The following is an 18,327-nucleotide window of genomic DNA, read 5'->3' as shown; positions in this document are numbered from 1 at the left end:
CTTTGGTTTATCTGTGTATTGTGATGTTGATGATTTTGAGCATTTCACTTTTACTTCTAGCAACAGTTTGTTTAGCTTTGATAGTTCCTCAGTTACAGTAAAGTAACTAGATACATAGTTTTATTTCATGCTGTTTGTTTAGTTTTGTTTACTTTGCTGATAGTGAGCTAACCAGTTAAGCAGGATCCATTACGTTACTGTACTGTACTGTACCGTATGTCGTTTGAGAGTCCTAGGAAAAACGGGAAAGGTTTGCACTTTTAAATTTTTTTTTTTTTTTCAGAAAAGTATTATATTATTTCTGTAAGGTTGAGAATATTTCTAGGGTAAGGCATGTAAAATAGGCAGAAAGTCTTTCCTTTTTTTTTGTAATACATTGGGTTTAGCTGGTTGTGTGTTTTGTGATGATTTGCTTTTCTGAGTTAATGAGTGCTGGTCAGACTTTGCTTGCTCTCAGGCTATGGCCTGGGCTAATCCTCACTCTCCTCATGGTGTCACAGTGAATTAAGACAGGCTGGCACAGCTCTATATTTGACACCGTCACCACAAAACCACGTTGGAGACGCGCTGTCACTAAAAATGTCATCGCTCATATCTTCCTGCAAAGTTGGAGTGTGTGAATGTTCGTACGTGCCTGTGTTTGTGTGTTTCTGTTCTTCCAGCAAAGGGACTTAATTATACATTAAGGAGGGAAAGTTGTGGTCATTTTCTTCCATTTATTTCTGCTGTCAAGTTTATGTCTGATTTGACAGCTTTGATGTTTTACACAGAAGACAGCTATTGATTTTCTGTTGTCCAATGACCTCAAGTATACAATGATTTTAAGTAATACACTCATGCAACTATAGAAAGATATGGAAAGGTCTCACATGTGATTCACTTTTTCCGAGTGCTGTTTTTGGCTTTTTCTGTTAGCACTTACCATTCAGCCGAAACTTTTTTGGGTGCAATGTTTCAACACCTTGCATCAGTGCTAAGAAAGTGGGTGCTGAAAGAAAGGAGAAATGGAGGTAAATAGTGGAGGCGAATATCGGATGGATGAGGAGGAGAGCGAAGCCTAAAACGGGGCAGTGTGCACCGTAATGCCGTGCAGCTGTGCAGAGACTCGCAGTTTGGGAGAGCTGGAGTGCGAGCTGATTGGGTTGACAGTTTGTAATCAAAGTTGATTTATTGTTCATTAGTAGTGCATTAGCCCTTTCAGGCAGGGGCGTTATTTGTGCAGTGGCCTGTCAAGGCGAGGGGCGGCGAGCACCTGTCATTTCTAAACCATGACATAGGCAACCAGATATTAGCTGTGTACCCAGAGAGGGGGGCACAGGGGGCCGCCGCAGCCTCACGGCTCGCTGGGATATCCTTTACAGGGACGGTCTTTGCTTTGTACTGGAGCGGGCAGGCAAGACAGAGAGGAGAGACGGGGGAATAGTTTAGCAGTGATATAGTGAGCCACCAGCTGCTCTCTGCTTGTTATCCCCTGGCTTTTCCGACTAAAACATGTTACGTGAAAAAGGCTTTCATTCATTGTTTTTTTTAAGGGTTATTACTGCTCGGAGGTTGTGCGTCTCTGTTTCAGATAGGAAGATTAACTCTACACTTGAGATGCTATGTGTTTCAAAGGGTTGAGATGGGAGGATAATTATATGATTACATGGTGTAGAGTGTTTTATGGCAGAAGGTCTTTTTTCACCACTCATCTCTGTCACAACCTATATATTGTTAAAACAATAAGGTACGTGATGGTATTGACATGTTGCACTGAGAAAATAAGAGTATATTATTTGGGCTGTGTGTGAACATTAACAAGTTGGACATATCCTGAGTTTTGTTAATGCTATAAACCTGCTGAGAATTGTTTTCTGTACCATTGTATTAATTGCATGTATACTTTATATGAGTCACATAACACAACTGCATTAAGAGTGTCAAGAAGCAACACAATTTGTGGCCCTCTTGTTTGCCGTCATGGAAACGAGGATTAGCTTTGTGTTGCTGGTGTGCAGAGAATAGAAACAATCTGCACGAGGATGTGTCAGCCATTGTATTTTAACTACAGTTTCATTTAAAAGGGATTTTAGAGGCAGTGATCTTAATTAAATCTCAACTGACTCAAATAATGCATCTGAAAACGTGCACCGTTGCGTAACCGTGTAGAGCTGGCAAACCGTAGATCACGGGCGCACAGTTCACCCCAACAGTGATCGTACTGTAAGGCGTTTCCTGGAAAGGTGAGAACAGTGGACGGTGGTGTGTAGGATGGTAGCTGTCACCCTGAATTTGTAAGCCATGTTTCAGAACTGTGGCTGTGAAATACGCACTTGGAGGTGTGGCTTGATAGGTCAAAAAGAGTGACAGGACATTGAGTCACATGGCAAAATGTAACCAAGCACTTAGGGTTTTTTGTGAACCAGAATTTCTTGTTTCTAGTTTGTATTTGGAAAGGCTCCTTTCTAGAAATGTGTAACTGAATCACTGTTGTTTTAATATGACCACTATTAATAATGGTATTATTTTGACAAGAAACACCATTTACATACATTTTTTTGAACTACAAATAGTCAATTTCAATTTGTATATCTGGCTATACTTAAACATTTATGGTGATGCAAACGATGGTGTCTCTGTGTGTGTGTGTGTGTGTGTGTGTGTGTGTGTGTGTGTGTGTGTGTGTGTGTGTGTGTGTGTGTGTGTGTGTGTGTGGGTGGTGGGGTGGTGCCCTGTGTGCTTCCCTCACAGCAGTGGTCACCTGCAGTGGTGGCTGCCTCCAGTGTGGGAAACAGCGTCCAGCTGTTATTGTTGGGGCGAGAGCTCGCTCTCTTCACCGTGCAGTTTGTTTGTTTAAACCCGACACTGGAACCAGCTCCGGCGAAAATCTGTTTGTTTGTAGTCGAAAAAGTTAATTAAAATGCAATCTTCACTTTTGTTTTTACAGTTGCTCAAATAATTTGAGCCCTCACACCCCTACACCCCTAATTCAGGATATATAGTGTATGGTAAACGAAGACCAAATGTGGCTCTGATTATCCTGTTTATGTGAGCTGTAAACATTTTTAAAACTGATTGATTGTGGATGACGAGGAAGGAATAATGGAGGTCTTAACACATGTAGGGACGGGTCGTTCTGTCTTGTCTTTTTTTTTCATTTGCATTTTTTTCGGCTTACTAAAGAATCTAGGATCTAAAATGTGTTGTGTACACAAAGTATGTTTTGTAACAATTCATACACCAATATGTTGTTGTTATTATTATTATCATTATGATTATTAGGGGAAAAGGTTATTGGTGTGAATAAACTGCGTCTATTTTTTTTTTTTTTAGAGGGAAATAAATGCTCTCCACCTCAGAGATTTCAATCAACCTGAATGGATAATATGGAATTAGTCTTTCCAGTCTTGTCGACGACTAATTATGTTCGCACATCACTTAAGTACAATAGCTCCCGTGAAATCCTCATTTCAGCTACATTTTCATGCACGAGATCATAGTCAGGATGGGAAGTCGTTTCCATGCGCCACGGCAGGCCAAAGTAAAACAACAGCATCAAACGGACTAGACTCTGTGATTTCTCCAGGGCTTGTTATTTCTTTTTTTACTTCTCCATTCCATTTGATGCCCCTACAAAACAAGATGACCCCAGGGAGCACAAATGAAAATTTGATAATTCTCCTTTTTTTTTCTTCCTTTTTTCTTTCAGCCAAGCTGCACCTTTGCGGCCAGTGAAACGTCTGTGTCGGTCTCACTGACATTCACCTCCTCGTCCCTCATTTCTGTTCCTCTTAATTGCCTCAGTGTCGGGGAAAGGGGGCTTTCTTACAGCCTCGTTCACCCCTACTCCTTCTCACCGGGCTTCGACCTCTGACTCGTGATAGGAGGGGGTGCTCGGGGAGCATCTTCATTAACTCTGAATCAGTGAACGTTTTCAGATATGCGGTTTGTGTTCCCTCATTAGATAATCTTATGTTGCGCTTTTCCTCTTGAAGTTGGCTTACTGTATGTGTCCTTTAATGCCAAATGCTTTCTATACCGCATGTGTGTGTGTGTGTGTGTGTGTGTGTGTGTGTGTGTGTGTGTGTGTGTGTGTGTGTGTTTTTTGTGTGGTCAGAGGTGGTGCAGAGAATTAGGATATGGCTGATCCATATGTTAGACAAAAGGAATATTTAGTTTTGGTAATAATTTAAACATTTAACATGTTTAAATTAATCATGATTGATTTCATTTGTTAATGTTTTGTCCATTATTCCATATTAATTTTATACTGAATAGACATTGCCAGTACTTGCTCACTCCATATGGAAAACGTTGTTTTGCTGTGCACATGTGCTTGTATGTGCTTGTGACAGTTAACATGCCACAGTTTAGATTTGTGTGTGTGTGTGTGTGTGTGTGTGTGTGTGTGTGTGTGTGTGTGTGTGTGTGTGTGTGTGTGTGTGTGTGTGTTGCCAGCAGGCCTGTGCTGGTACAGTATATTGCCTCCAGTCACTCTGCAGCTGTGTGAGAATGTTCCAGGTTTCAATGTTTATGTATGGGAGGCACCTGGAGAGCACCACACCTTCGTGAAATTCATAAACGTCAGCTATTTCTGGCATCCTCAGAATGTCCTCTTTTTCACACCCTCATATTGGTAGAGTAGATTAGAGCTGGGCTCAGTGGATCCCTCCCGTTATTAGCCCAGTATGAGTCTCCTTTTAGACACCTACATCTTTAGATGGTGATATATTTTTTTGTGGATCATCTGGAGTCATGATGTTATCCAGGAGAAAAGGGAGTGCACCATATGGGAGTGCTCTAAATGGCGACTGGCGTCCTGTGTTTGCGTTAAATGGGCATGATACAGCGGCCAGGGCAATATTTTTCAGTTAAAGTGCTCCCTCCCGCCCTTCCTCTCAATAGGATCCAGTCTTAGGCAGATTTTCACTCCTTCAGCACAGGATTAAATGGTAGTAGTTACATTGATCAATAGGTTAAGAAGCGTACAATCCCTCTTGCTGCTAATGACCTCAGTAGTAATGGGTAATAAAATGGGGGTCTGTAATAGCCTCTTGCTGGGGCTGTGCACAGAGGAAGCTGCTCTAGCTGTAGTTACTGTGAGCCAGACGCTCCTGACAAGGCAAAGTGTGAAACCATGATGAGATATACACCCAAGGTGTAAAGAATTAAGACGGTTAAATTGAAGGAAATCTCAGTGTAATTTGTAATGAAATTGGCAGCTATTGAGAGCTGAAGTGTGTAAAATCTCTGTGTTAACATGGAGTTTGCTCTCCCTTTTTTCACATCACACTCTATATAATATGGCATGACAAAATGATTATACATTTGAAAATAAGACAAAATTTACAGCTTTAGCACGGTAGTAAAAAATAGAGCATGACAAGTATGGAGTAGATTTTTAATGCATGCAGTTAAAGCAAACCTTAAAAAATGGGCATTATTATTTATCCTCGGTGTGCGTGGGGGGTAAATGTCATGTTTAGACGGGAACTATATATCACATCATGTATGGCGCTTGCATGTCAGCAACACAGGGCTGCTTGGTTGACCTTCAAAATAGTTCATCAAAATTAGCGATGCCCAGAAAAAAGGACTTCAGTGGATAATGACTGTGAAATTAGGAAATGGGAGGGCCAGGCTATGCAAATGACAGGACAAGTCATGTGCAAAAGTCAAGATGAACTGCCTATTAAGACATAATACAGGGGGGAATTAATATTGCATTTTTTCCTCCTCGCGCTCCTACGCCTGGTGCTTGAAATGAGAAATGTGAAGTGTGTGTTAGTCCTGGGTGGGGCTTAGCCTCCTTCATTCTCTTGGGGCTAGAAAAACACAGCACAGTGTAGTCTGGCACTGCTCAATAAAGTTAACGTAGAGCATCAAAGCTGGTCTGTCCTATTTGACATCACTGCCCTTTCCTCTGCATTTGCAGTACAAGCTGTTCATTATGGCAGTGCTTTGTTTTTGTTTTATGCTACAGTGGGGAGAATGAATAAGGTGATATGCATGCAGGGTGTGTGTCAAGAAAAGCCCCTTAGTGTCCGGCCGAGATTTTAAACAGCGAAATTACATTCAGAAATGCATGAAAAATTCAAAGGGGTGTCATTAGCTATAAGGCAGCCACACAATTTGGGTAACCTTGGTAAAGACAGACTGTCACCGACAAGACTGTCCGCTCTGTCAGCTGCTGACATCAGCCTGAGCGATACAAAGCACATTTTAACACACACTTATGCACATACATTACTAACATGCACATACACAAAAGAACCATCGCCACAACATGTTAACAGCTGCAAAGACGCAGCACTATCAAGTACGTCTTAGTTTCTGTTTGTCAACCGAATGTCAAAGAAAGGAGCTTTTAATGGTGTTGCACATCATAGCAGTGAGTGGCAGCATCCAGACACACTCCGAGTCCCCTACGCTGCCGGAGCAATTAAGGCACCCTGACAACTGTGGGGGCTCTTTCAGTGTCACAACAAATCACTTGTTTTGAGGAGTCATGCACTCACACCTTTCTACTGGGAGTTAGTTAGAGGCCTGCGTGTTCCTCACCGTGGCTCCTCCTCCAGGCACTCTGTATCTTCACAATAATAGATCGCTGTTGACAGCGTCTCTAATGAAATGTTCTCACATGACATGTTGTGCGTGTGCGATGAGCAAACCGCAGCATTTTTTAAGCAATCTTTTAATGTCCTCAGGTATAGCATATTTTCCATGTTGTATAAACGGCGAGGTCTGAGAAGAATCTCAGCAGATGCGGATCATATCCGATGGTGCTGAGGGGTTGTGTGTGAGAGGGGAAAGCGGAGGATGGAGGTTGGGGTGGATGTGCTGGCCCTTTACTCCACAGGCCTGATCCACTCCTGGCTGTCTTGTGTCCTTTAGCCCGCCTCAGTCTGGTGTGGTGTCATAACGGTTAGAGGGGTTGAAATGTGTGTGTGTGTGTGTGTGTGTGTGTGTGTGTGTGTGTGTGTTTGTGTGTTTGGTGGAAGGTATGTGCAGCTTGTAACACATCAAGATGACACTCAAAAGCAAGGGGACATTTTATATATATTATAGAATATATTTTATATATTCTTTTGTTGAGTAGTATTGTTTGTCAATGATCTCCAACTTCTCGCCTATTGCATGCTGGGATAGGCTTTAGCACACTTGTGCGTGGGTATAGAAGATGCTCTGCTTTTGATTTCCTATAATAATTCTGTTCTCTATTAGTGGACTTGTGGTTTTTTTTGTTTTTTTTTTACATCAGTCTGCTCATTTTGTGTGTCTGTGCAGGTTCCAGTTTCAGTGGCTATGATGACACCTCAAGTGATAACTCCTCAGCAGATGCAGCAAATCCTTCAGCAGCAAGTCCTGAGCCCTCAGCAGCTCCAGGTTCTTCTCCAGCAGCAACAGGCCCTCATGTTACAGCAGGTAATGTACATCTGGCATTCATGTCATGAATCATTTTGTCTGAAAATCTTATCTATAGAGACAAAGATAAATTCACTTTGAGCTTCTCTCTTTTTTCTTTTTTCCAAACCTCAAAGACAACATTCCTCAAAGTATTGAAAATTCTCACAAACCCCACTGCTGAGTTTAAACGAGACTTTCACTCACATGTCACCTTCCGTCTCTTCTGCAGCAGCAACTCCAAGAGTTCTACAAGAAGCAGCAGGAACAGCTCCACCTCCAGCTTTTACAGCAGCAGCAGCAGCAGCAGCATCAGCAACAGCAACAGCAGCAGCATGCAGGCAGCAAGCAGAGTAAAGAGGTAGGCTGACATCACTCCAACCGCCTGCCATTACCAAACCCGTTGGCCAGACAGAGCATGGAAGGCATGTGTGCTCCCTCCCTCAACCCCATCTGCTTTCAGACTGTGGTTAAAGTAGAGAGGAGAGGGGGAGAATCAAGTGCACTCATGCTTCTGATTAGCATGTCAGACTTGCTGGATAAATGGCAACAACTGACTGATACTGTGCTAAGAATACAGTGTCTCTTTTTCTGGAACCGTCTCCACATTAAATGTATAATATTTTATAGAACCTGAGCCTCGGCCCATTGTTCTATTTTTTTTCTTCTTTTTTTCAAGTAAACAAGTGCCCTATGCAACAAAGAGATGACCGCTCCTGTGAGCCTCGTGTAGGACATAATGAAAGGCAGAAGGGAGAAAGGCAGGAACAGGGAGAATATAAATCTGAGAGGCATTTCTCGGTAATTAACATGGAAATGGCAGAGGAAGAGAAGGCATGTAATTGTGAGATATCAGTGCAGAGAGCGCTCCCAGCTTTGTTGCCTGTGTTGAGTTTTTTTTTTTTTTCTTCTTCTCCATCTTTCTCGCTCTCTTCACTTCGCTCCCTCCAGTACAGCAGGGCTTGCTCATAGGCAGCGGCCTAATGTGTGTTAATGACTGGAGGATACAGGCATCACTGTGCAAAAAGCAAATTATTATTGTACGGTCAGAAGAAGTTCAAAGACAATCTGGGAATTTTTGCTCTTGTCGCCATTGAGTACCATGTTTGGAGAGTAGAGGAAAGCATAGAAAATTAAGTCCGATGTTAAAAGCAAGACGCACACACACATCCACGCGTGCTCACGCTCACACTCACACACGTCCGTGTCCTGTCGAAGCTCCCAACTTCAAAGTCGTAGCTCCCTAATTAATGAACTGCGGGCTTCAGTTTGGACAAGTTGTGGCGTGATGCTCCCATAAATCAACATGACAGCAGAGCTCCGCGGTCTCAGATAGGGCCTGTCACCAAGCCTCATCTGATGTAAACACTAGAGGAGCAAGGGAGAAAAGAAGGGGGAGGCGGGGCAATTGATCAGTTGAATGGAGCATGAGAATAAAAGAAAAAACAACTTTTGAAGCATATTATGTATGATCACAGGAAATGGATGCAGCCTCAAGAGGCTCTCCCCCTCTGCCGATGTTTTCTTTCTCTCCCCATCGCTCTCGCTTTTTTCAGTCGCATTTCTAGCAGCCATCAAAAGACAGAATAAGAATTATGCAGTGACTCCCCTGTGGCTGCCAGACAATAACCCCCTGTTGTTGCTTTGTGCCTCTTTTATTTTAAAGACATCAAAATTTAGTTTTTCAAAGATCTTTAACTTTATATTTGAAGCTTGACAATAAAGGCCTGCCAGTGTCACTCTTTATCATTTGTCAGGGACTGTATTTTTCTCTCCCTCGTGCCACTTCTTGTTAACCTCTTATTTGGTCTATTGGGTCTGGGGTTTTTAATGTGTCTGCATGCTGGGAGCGCACAGGAGCTCCTGTCAGCTGATGGGACCAGAAGGAAGAGAAAAAAAAAACGTGAAGGGGAGAGAGTTAAATTCACTTGCAATACTTGATTTTCCTTTCTTCCTTCTTTTCTTCAGAAAAGCCACCCTCTATTTATTTAGCGTTTTGATGAAAGACATTGTTCCCTGTGAACTCCCACCCCCGTAGCACCGTTATCTTTGTCTCAGGCTGTCAGTGAGGAGCCAGAGCACCAAAGACATGAGAAACTTTTTTCACAGTGATGGAGGGGGGGGGGAGAACCACCACCAACCACCTCTTTTTTTTTTATAAATAGGAGAGATCAGAGAATATCATAGGCCACCTGCATCCCGAATTTACTGAAACCCCCGTGAGATCTTTACCAAGTTTCTCTCTCTCTCTCCTCTCTCTATCTCACTTTCCTCTTCTCTCATTTTGGTTTAGATCACACATGAGCCTGTGAATGAATGTGGTTACTCTCAATTATGACCCTCTGCTACCACTGTCAAAGTGCCTTCCTCCCCTGATTGATCCAACGAGACGAACACTCTCGCTGTAATAGACCAGTTCTGCCCAGAGCTTTATTTTCAGTGAGCCGATGAAGGAGCAGCAGGCAGGGTGTGGGGCAGGAGGAGGGAGAGGAAGGGGGGGGGGGGGGGGGGGGGCGCGTAGGGAACACGTTTTTATCTGGCTGTTTCAGTGGTTTCAGAGCCGCCAGCAAGTGACCTGACAGCCGCGTTGTACCGGGACCTTTTTTTGTATGCACTCAATTGTGAGAAGTAAACAAAGTGGTGTATCCTGTGTTTGGTAACAGGGTGCGGTGCACAGCTTGGCAGCCCCTGCACTGCTTTTAGTGCCCCCATCCTCTCCTCCCACCTGATTGAAAACTGGCCTTGTATACTCATAAACAAGCCTAGTATCCTGTTGAGTCTCAGGCATGCTTTTTTTTTAACCTTATCTATTAGAAAATACAAAATGTGCCCTGATAGATGTTAATGTTTATTTGGTAATAATTATAATATTTAATAATAAAAGGCATTTTGGTGGGTTGACTGTGGTTTTGTTGAGAGCAGGGATTGACGAACGGGTTAAAAGTCATCTCTCTCCTCTGCCGCTGTTATCTTAATAACATCGCTCATTTGTTTTGACTCATAGGAGATTGGGGATATTAGATAATTTCCTTCTATTTATTATTTATTATTACACTGACTTTCTTTTTCTCCGTTTTATTTTTGTCTCTTCTCTCTGTCACTTTTTTCATCCTATCAAAGTTCACACATTTCACTTAACCAGTGCCAAAAATGTTCCCCCTAACCCTTAAATCAGTAAAGACACAACAGCTTTTCATTAAAAAAAGTCCTTGATGACACAGTTAGATCAACAAAACAGCTATGTCTCTCAGTCAGTCCACTGTATGTGACGGAACAAAGCTTGCTGCGCTGGTTGGGGGGAAGAGTGTATCCCTGAGCTCAGCGCCATGCCTGGGAGAGTTGTGAGAGTTGCTAGGGTGGTTATTAAGCACTCTGATTTAGTCACACGTTGTTTGCTGAATTATGAATGGCTGTAATTAAATTCCTGTGGCTCTTATTATGAATGATTAACTATGTTGTTTCATTGTTTGTCATTTGCCTCCCGACTCCTCGTTAATTAAGAGAGAGAGAGAGATGTATGCTCTACCTGTCTTAAGTGGGCACAGACAAACCCACACTAAAGGCAAAATTTATGAAAATTACACTGTGCCATTGTGCGTTAGCACGCGCAAAACCCATTAACTTTGTGTTTTATGAATGAACATGTTGCTCTATGTGGCCGGGTTGGCTCGGTGGGTAGAGCAGGCGCACATATACTGAGAGGTTTATGCCTCGACGCAGAGGTCCAGGGTTTGAGTCCGACCTGTGACGATTTCCTGCATGTCTCCCCCCCCCTCTCTCCCCTTTCTCACCTAGCTGTCCTATCACATAAAGGCGGTGAAGCCCAATAATAATCTTTAAAAAGAAAAAAAAAAGGACATGTTGTTCTAAAGTGTTACATTTTACAACCTATGAACTCTGTGGTCTTGAACTCCAAATGCTCTCTTCAATGTTCTGCATACATGAATCCAGTAATGCACAAACCTGAAATTCAGCTTTACATGTTTGCACTTGCTGTTGTGCGTCTACTGTATATATGTGTTTGCTTATGGTGTGCCCCTCTATCTTTCTGTGTGTGTGTGTGCGTGTGCGTATTCCACTAGCAGCAGGTGTCAGCCCAGCAGTTGGCCTTCCAGCAGCAGCTCCTGCAGGTCCAGCAGGTCCAGCAGCAACATCTGCTCAACCTTCAGAGACAAGGGCTGCTCACAATCCAGCCTGGACAGACCGGCCTGCCACTGCACTCCCTCACTCAGGGTCAGTACCTAATATCACAGCACTGTATTGAACTACTGGCCCACTGCACTTTGTCGTATATCCTGTCCATCAGTACTCAATTGCTCCACAGGAGCATTTTTGGTAACAAAACACTGCAACAAAGTTATGTCTGGGGAAGATCCAACGCCTCTTTTTTTAGATTTAATCTGGGTTATAAAACTAAAACAATGGAGATCAGGGTTATGCTAATACATCTGTTTATTGATTTATTGGGTGACCCTGACCTTGTATTTAAAAATCCCATATTGGTCAGTTGATTTCCTTATTATGGGAGTTATTTTCTAAACACAGCTTGTGACTGTTATTATTTTTATATAATATGGACAATTCTACTTTAAATATCTAACCAGAGAAAGTATACAGTTGTACTGGAGGAGGATTTTAATCAGCGGTCTGTATAAGGCACAGTGAAACCTGCTAACAAGTTACATCGCTGTCATGCAGAGCTGTTGGTGTGTCAATTTAGAAACAGTTTTCAATGTTTTCACACACCAGTTTTACCAACAATCTATTTTAACATTGCAGCTTATGTAGGTTTGTATATCTGTATATTCAGAGTTGTGTCATCTGCTACTGTTATTGCTCTGCTACAATGCCTGTACAAATTTGCTTAGTCAAAGTGAACAAAGCACCACTTAAGTATGCAGCCACATAGTGTACGTGGTTTCACTGGCTCAGGACACACCTACTGTTCAGTAAATGTTCACTCAACACAACATTATTAAATGGCATCTTATGCCTGTTGTCTGAGTTCACTGTTCACTGCACCATGGCAGTTTGATTGTGGTGTGCTACAGTTATCATCTGAAACTTTAGAAGTAAAATATCCCACTGTTGAGAGTGTCCTAGCTTTGTCCGTGAACTCTCTCTCCTGTGCCTGTGATTGGCATCCTGGTGGCAGTCTCCTTCAGCCTGACTGAAGACTGGATCTATTGTTCGTAAACTGCCAGTGAACTTGTCATTGTGAAACCGCCCGTTACTTGATAGGGAGTCAATACTTTTTGTTTGGCCAGGAAGTTTATTTCCTTATTTATTCTTTAATATATTTGTTAAGGAGTGGTCTCCTTGTGACAAAGGAGGCGTCATAAGGGCTTTAGAACATGACATTGACTATTCATTCCCAGCTAAGACAAACAGTTTTGAAATAACAAGATAAGGGCGATAAAAACGGGAGGGAGGAGGGGGCCAGGGGGGTGCTTAGGTATTAGGCAAACACAAACACAGTTTGTACAGTGCTGTTATTGTTTGGACTGGGTATGGAATTACTCATCAACTCGCAGACGATAGCCATGGGCACAGGCGTGGAGCGCTGTTGGGTTGTGAGTGTGCTTTGCTGAATTGCTCTGTGTCAGATGTCTGGCAAACACACACACACACACACCCCTTGAGCAAAGCAGTATGTGTTGATATTTCTAGGTACTGTACTTTTGATGGATTTCACAACAGTCCCAGAACATCCTGTTTATACTGTGTCATCGTCAAATACCTCCAAGGCATCTCACCATGTCAAAAGAGTAGGTGTATTGAATTGATATCCCTTTTACCTTTTACTTTGTCAGGGCTGCACAGTTAATTCTATTAAAACAGTGATTTAAGTCATTAATTGCATTGCATTAATACAGAGGACCACACCACACTAAATTTCTCTCTAAGGTATATCACCACGTGACAAAAGATAAATCATTTTAGCCTCCTACAGTGCATCACCATACGATACCATAAGGTCTCATAGACACAATGAAAGTAGGAATTGTTAAAAGGAAATATGTTTAGTTGAAGAATCATAAGAGATAATCTTACTTTTTAATTCTGAGTGAGACAAATATGATTTTAATTTTATAAGGAATTTTCCACTGTCCACCCAGTGTATTGAAATTAATTGTACTCTAAACTGAGAGGATCATTTCTGGAAGATGAGGCACTGTATCTCCCCACATGTACAATTTGTGTTTGTTACAACCAGTCGAACCTGGTTAGTTTGTCCCAATCCATCGGTGGTTAACTCTGTGCCTCCGACAGCTGTTACAACACTTAGGATAGTATTCAGGCACCCGGTTTGTCTTCCTATGCTACACATTTTCTGCTTGACTGTTTAAAGTTATTGATGACCTTTCTGTTTTCCACATCACTAAACTCTTTCATGCATCAGTGGGCCAGGCCTATGGTGCTCAGATCTAATCTGCAATACTCAGCTAGCAGTTAGCACTGCGTCAGGAAGTGATGAGTTGATCTGCTCTTTTTGGGTCCCGTTGATTATGGATTCAAACTCGGGGGCAGTAAATTGGCATGACTTTTTAACTGATGATTTTTTCATTTCAAAATATAGATGTCGGTATAATTATTTTAGGAAGCCACTGTTAGCAAATGCAATCTACTCTATTTTTTTGTTATTTTTTTCATTTGCCAAGACAATGAAAGAAACAAAAGGTTTTCAAATAATAGGTCACTGTAACGGAGTAATTAAAGAAAAGTAGGTGTGCAATCTGCAGGTGTGTTTTGGGTACTATGATGCAGTTTGCAGCTAATTTTTCAGTCTCTTGCTTAGTTACATTGTTGGCTGAGATGGATTAGAGTCATAGAGGATCATTTTTTTCTGCCAAAACGATGGACTGAATGAATGCATTTGAATTAGCCTTTCAAACATTTGATAGCACTAATTAAGTATGAACTTGTAGATAGCAGTTTTTGAAAACAATTGCTCACATTATCTGGAGTATAATTTGTTTCTGTTGTCGTAAATTCTTTTGACATTAATGTTCAAAGTCTTGGAAGCGGCCAAACGCTATCTGTTATAAATTACAACAATGTGTTTGGGGAGGATATAACTCTCATAAATATAAATTTGATCCACCCTACCCCTCCGCCTGCTCACAAAAAGCCTGTCCTCTTGACCTGATAAGTGAGTCAGTGGTTGCTCAGGCTCATGTTGCTCAGGTGTGTGTGTGTGTGTGTGTGTGTGTGTGTGTGTGTGTGTGTGTGTGTGTGTGTGTGTGTGTGTGTGTGTGTGTGTGTGTGTGTGTGTGTGTGTGTGTGTGTTTAGGCACACCCTCTGAGGTTGCTCTGTAAGAGAGTGAGTTTTTGTAGCTGCACAACATCATTTAAGCTGTCTGGGAGAGGCCAGTGGGACAGTGACAAGACAAATTTGTCGGTAATATGAAAGCAAAGAATGTGGCGAGCCATGAAGTGCTCACAGAACAGCAGCACATCAGGGACAGCGGTGGGTAATGCGGCTGACCTGTCAGTGATTGATACGTCCAGCAGTGGGCTACTGGTAATAGTTCCTGCAGCATTAGGACAGGACATATTTCAGGCCTAAGGGGTGCATATCAGCAGGCCAGTGATTACGGCAACATAAACAGGGGTGCAGTAAAGGTCCCAGCCTGACGGAACAATAAACTAATAGCGATGTCACTGTCCCCCCACGGCACCAGCACTGTGTGTGAGAAGTAACAGCTCGGTTTAAAGAGCCCGGAGCACTGGGGGCCATTTTTTATTTGGGGGATGATGGCCTGCAACTGATGTCATTATGAACCTTAAATCAACTTTCTGCTTGCTTGAACATGGTCACCTGGGTACAGGGGGACAAGGACAGGAAAAGGTTGAAGAGCTCGGCCTGTCTCTCTGCCAAAGCTACCTGCAGAGGTAAAATTGAGTTGGGAGGCCGGTGATCAATCAAGTGTCCCAACAACATACATTTTTTAAAGTGCTTGTCCGTATTTCCCAGTCGTAATGAGTGGAATAGTTGTGTTGAAAAATGGAAAGGGGAAAGATAAACCAATCCGGCATTTAAAGGATGGACAAACTGGGGACCCAAGAAAGAGGATTTACAGATCAATGTCATTATGTGTCCCACAGTAATCAGATGGAGAGCAACTCAATGCATTTTGTCCAAACACAAAATATAATACCCTCTGAGACATTTGTGTAATGATATTTTATTGTCACTTATGTGGAATCATGAGCCATAGCTGCTGTTGAGTTTGAAGAGGTTAGGGTTAGATAGGAGTACCGAGAGGGAAGAGGCGAACGGAGAGCAATAAAACTAGGGACTAGATTCAGAAAGAGACAGCTTGGTCCCACTCTGTTACCTCTCTCATCAGACCGGTCTATCCGCTGCGGTTTCATCTGAGTAAACAGTGGTGTCGGGGTCACCAGGACTGCTGGGTAATTGAGCCAGTGTGGGCCGCCCTGTCAAGCACATCGGCTAAAAATACATCGCCCACTGTCACCGGGCACCAAGTGGGGGGAAAATGATTGTTCCCGCTGTCGGAGCGCAGGACACTCGCATCACCAGTGACCTTCCGCTTCCCAACCAGCCATCACAGAAAAAAAAAAAGAAGAAAGAAACAAAATAAACTTTTGCTCCAAAGTCTCCTCATACCATCACAACAATTGATCCTTTGAAAATGCAACTGGAAATGAGCAAGCTGTGGATTAGCATGCTATGACACAGAGCGCAATATTAAGCATGTTTAGCCTGTCATGGACGTGCACTTCCATTAGGGCACATCAATGGCGATGAAGAGAATAAGGGGGAATACAGGCAGGCAGAATAGAGCTAGTGTGTTGAAATATTCCAATGAGGAAAGACGCTTCTTGGAACGTGGAAAGGTTATTGATTTGTCCTGTAATCATTTCCTGCTCTTTGATATGCAAACGATCTAGTGTGAATTTACAGCAATTCTATCAGACTCATTTCACAGTTCTTAGCCCCTGCATCTCTCTGGAGTCCTCCGCCTCATTAGGCCAATGTTCTCCATTACCAGCATAATTAAAATCTTTAGTAGCTTATCACATTAAAAATATTTTTGCTGATCGCATTGAGATCTTCACCTCACAGTTATTTTCCACAACAGGAATAAATTAAGACTAAGCATTCTGCACACAATGTATTACAATCTGGTGCTTGAAAGGAGCACTTCTGGTATCTATAGAGCTGGTGATGAGAAACGGGGAGAGGGGGGGGATCCGGAGAATATAAACCCAAGAAGATAAGCATGTGCAAATCATCTTTCATTCGCCAGTGCTCATTTTGAGAATGGATTTAATTAATTGTAATGTTAAACGAGCGGTCTTGCCCATTTGCTCTGTGGTTAAATTCACCACGTATCCAAGGGCTTCTTTCACCATGGTTAAAACATATGGCTTATTTAAGCACAGATTTGAATACCCAATACAAATCCACATATTCCCCTATTAGATCTTTTAGTACGCTATTAAAATCAGGGTTACCCAGATGTGGTATGTTTTGACTGAAAATAGCCACAGATTCTGCACCCGTGAGGCTTGATCTTATTTTACGTATCAGCTTTATCCTCATTTGTGTCAAATGAAAGCAGACTTCTCAGGCACAGTAACCGACACACAGCATAGATGGACACATGTATTATGTGCAAACAAAGGCTCTCTTCTCCCAGACATGGAACGTGGGGTGCACAAACACAGCATTATCCTTCTTCATCCCGGCTCTGGCCCTGGGTGTCGGGACCACTGTCACTCATAGGCAGAAGAAAACACATGCACTTGGTAGATGTGTTTCCAGCACACAGAAAAATGTCTTCTGTCTTCAAGGGATTTTTTTTTTTCAAAGGGCTGTGTGAGCTGCAGTGTGCTTGACTTGTTAAATGAGGTTTAAGTCTGCTGTGTCAATTGGAGGCGGTGCAGAGCTTTAAGTATTTTGCACATTAATGCGCTTTTGAGAATATTACCCCAGGGTCCTGTTTCTCAAGGAGGCAGGGGTGGGATGTTTTCTAGTGTTGCTATTGTAAACTTTTTGTTGTGTATGTTGTGCACATCTCTGTTGTTGAGAGAAAATTATGGTGATTATTCAGATTTCATGCCTTGTCTGGGTGTTAATTATTTACTCTGTGGGCATGAAATCTGCGTGAATGCCAGGGATTTGTGTATACAAACACACTTCAGATCACAGGACAAATGGGAGGGAGAGAAGGAGGTGGCGGAGAGGAGGGGAGGCAAGAGCTCTCAGTGCATTACCCTGTAGTGGAATATTTTCTAATTAATACTCGGCTTTGTTTACAGACGCTTTGATTTAATTAAGTGATGAAGAAGAGAGTTGGATTAGCTGCTAATTGATTTAATTATCCAATTTGTTTGTCTCAGGCATGATTCCAGCAGAGCTGCAGCAACTGTGGAAGGAGGTGACAAATGCTCATGTGAAGGAGGAGCACAACAACAGCAGCAACAACGGCCACCGGGGCCTTGACCTGTCCTCCCCGGCAACACCTAAGAACCCACTCCTCAACCAGCATGCCTCCACCAACGGGCAGTACCTGAGTCACAAGAGAGAAGGGTGAGTCTCAAGGACGTTTGTGTATTTCTCGTTTTGTTTTCTTTTTTCCTGCACGTGTCTTCACATCGTTCCTCACAATGAGAACATGGGTCAGTGAAGACACACAAGCTGTCCTTTCTTTTTGTCCTTTCTTTTTATTTATGTGTATACATGCGAGTATGGATGTAGGTGTGCGTATATATATTATGTATGTATATGTATGTATATATGCATGTATATCCATATGTGTATGTATGGGCTAAATGTTGTCATGCCTCTTAATACTGCAATATGCTTTATACATGGATTTGTTTCCAATAAGGAGTCGGTGGGGTGGTTGGGGTGGGCGAGGCGGGATGAGGGAGAGCTTTAGCGAGTATGAATGTACATGTGCTGTATTG

The 18,327-nt window shown here is 42.6% G+C and overlaps 1 protein-coding gene across 16 annotated transcripts in view; it reads left to right on the top strand.

Moving 5' to 3' along the window:
- foxp1b (forkhead box P1b) overlaps positions 1 to 18,327 on the top strand; it is a 169,590-nt gene that overhangs the window by 125,306 nt on the left and 25,957 nt on the right. For 12 of the 16 annotated variants that reach the window (XM_031280582.2, XM_031280537.2, XM_036001753.1 and 9 more), the window contains 4 exons: positions 7,267 to 7,404; positions 7,616 to 7,744; positions 11,466 to 11,616; positions 17,758 to 17,947. In XM_031280582.2, coding sequence (XP_031136442.1) covers positions 7,267 to 7,404; positions 7,616 to 7,744; positions 11,466 to 11,616; positions 17,758 to 17,947 — 608 coding nt within the window. The remainder of the gene's footprint in view (positions 1 to 7,266; positions 7,405 to 7,615; positions 7,745 to 11,465; positions 11,617 to 17,757; positions 17,948 to 18,327) is intronic. The other 4 variants (XM_031280555.2, XM_036001754.1, XM_036001752.1 and 1 more) reach the window with 3 other exon arrangements.

Source organism: Sander lucioperca, chromosome 6 (genome assembly GCF_008315115.2).
Source record: "Sander lucioperca isolate FBNREF2018 chromosome 6, SLUC_FBN_1.2, whole genome shotgun sequence".
Classification (NCBI taxonomy): domain Eukaryota; kingdom Metazoa; phylum Chordata; class Actinopteri; order Perciformes; family Percidae; genus Sander; species Sander lucioperca.
Note: the sequence above shows the minus strand (reverse complement) of the source record. Positions and strands in the feature narration are given on the sequence as shown.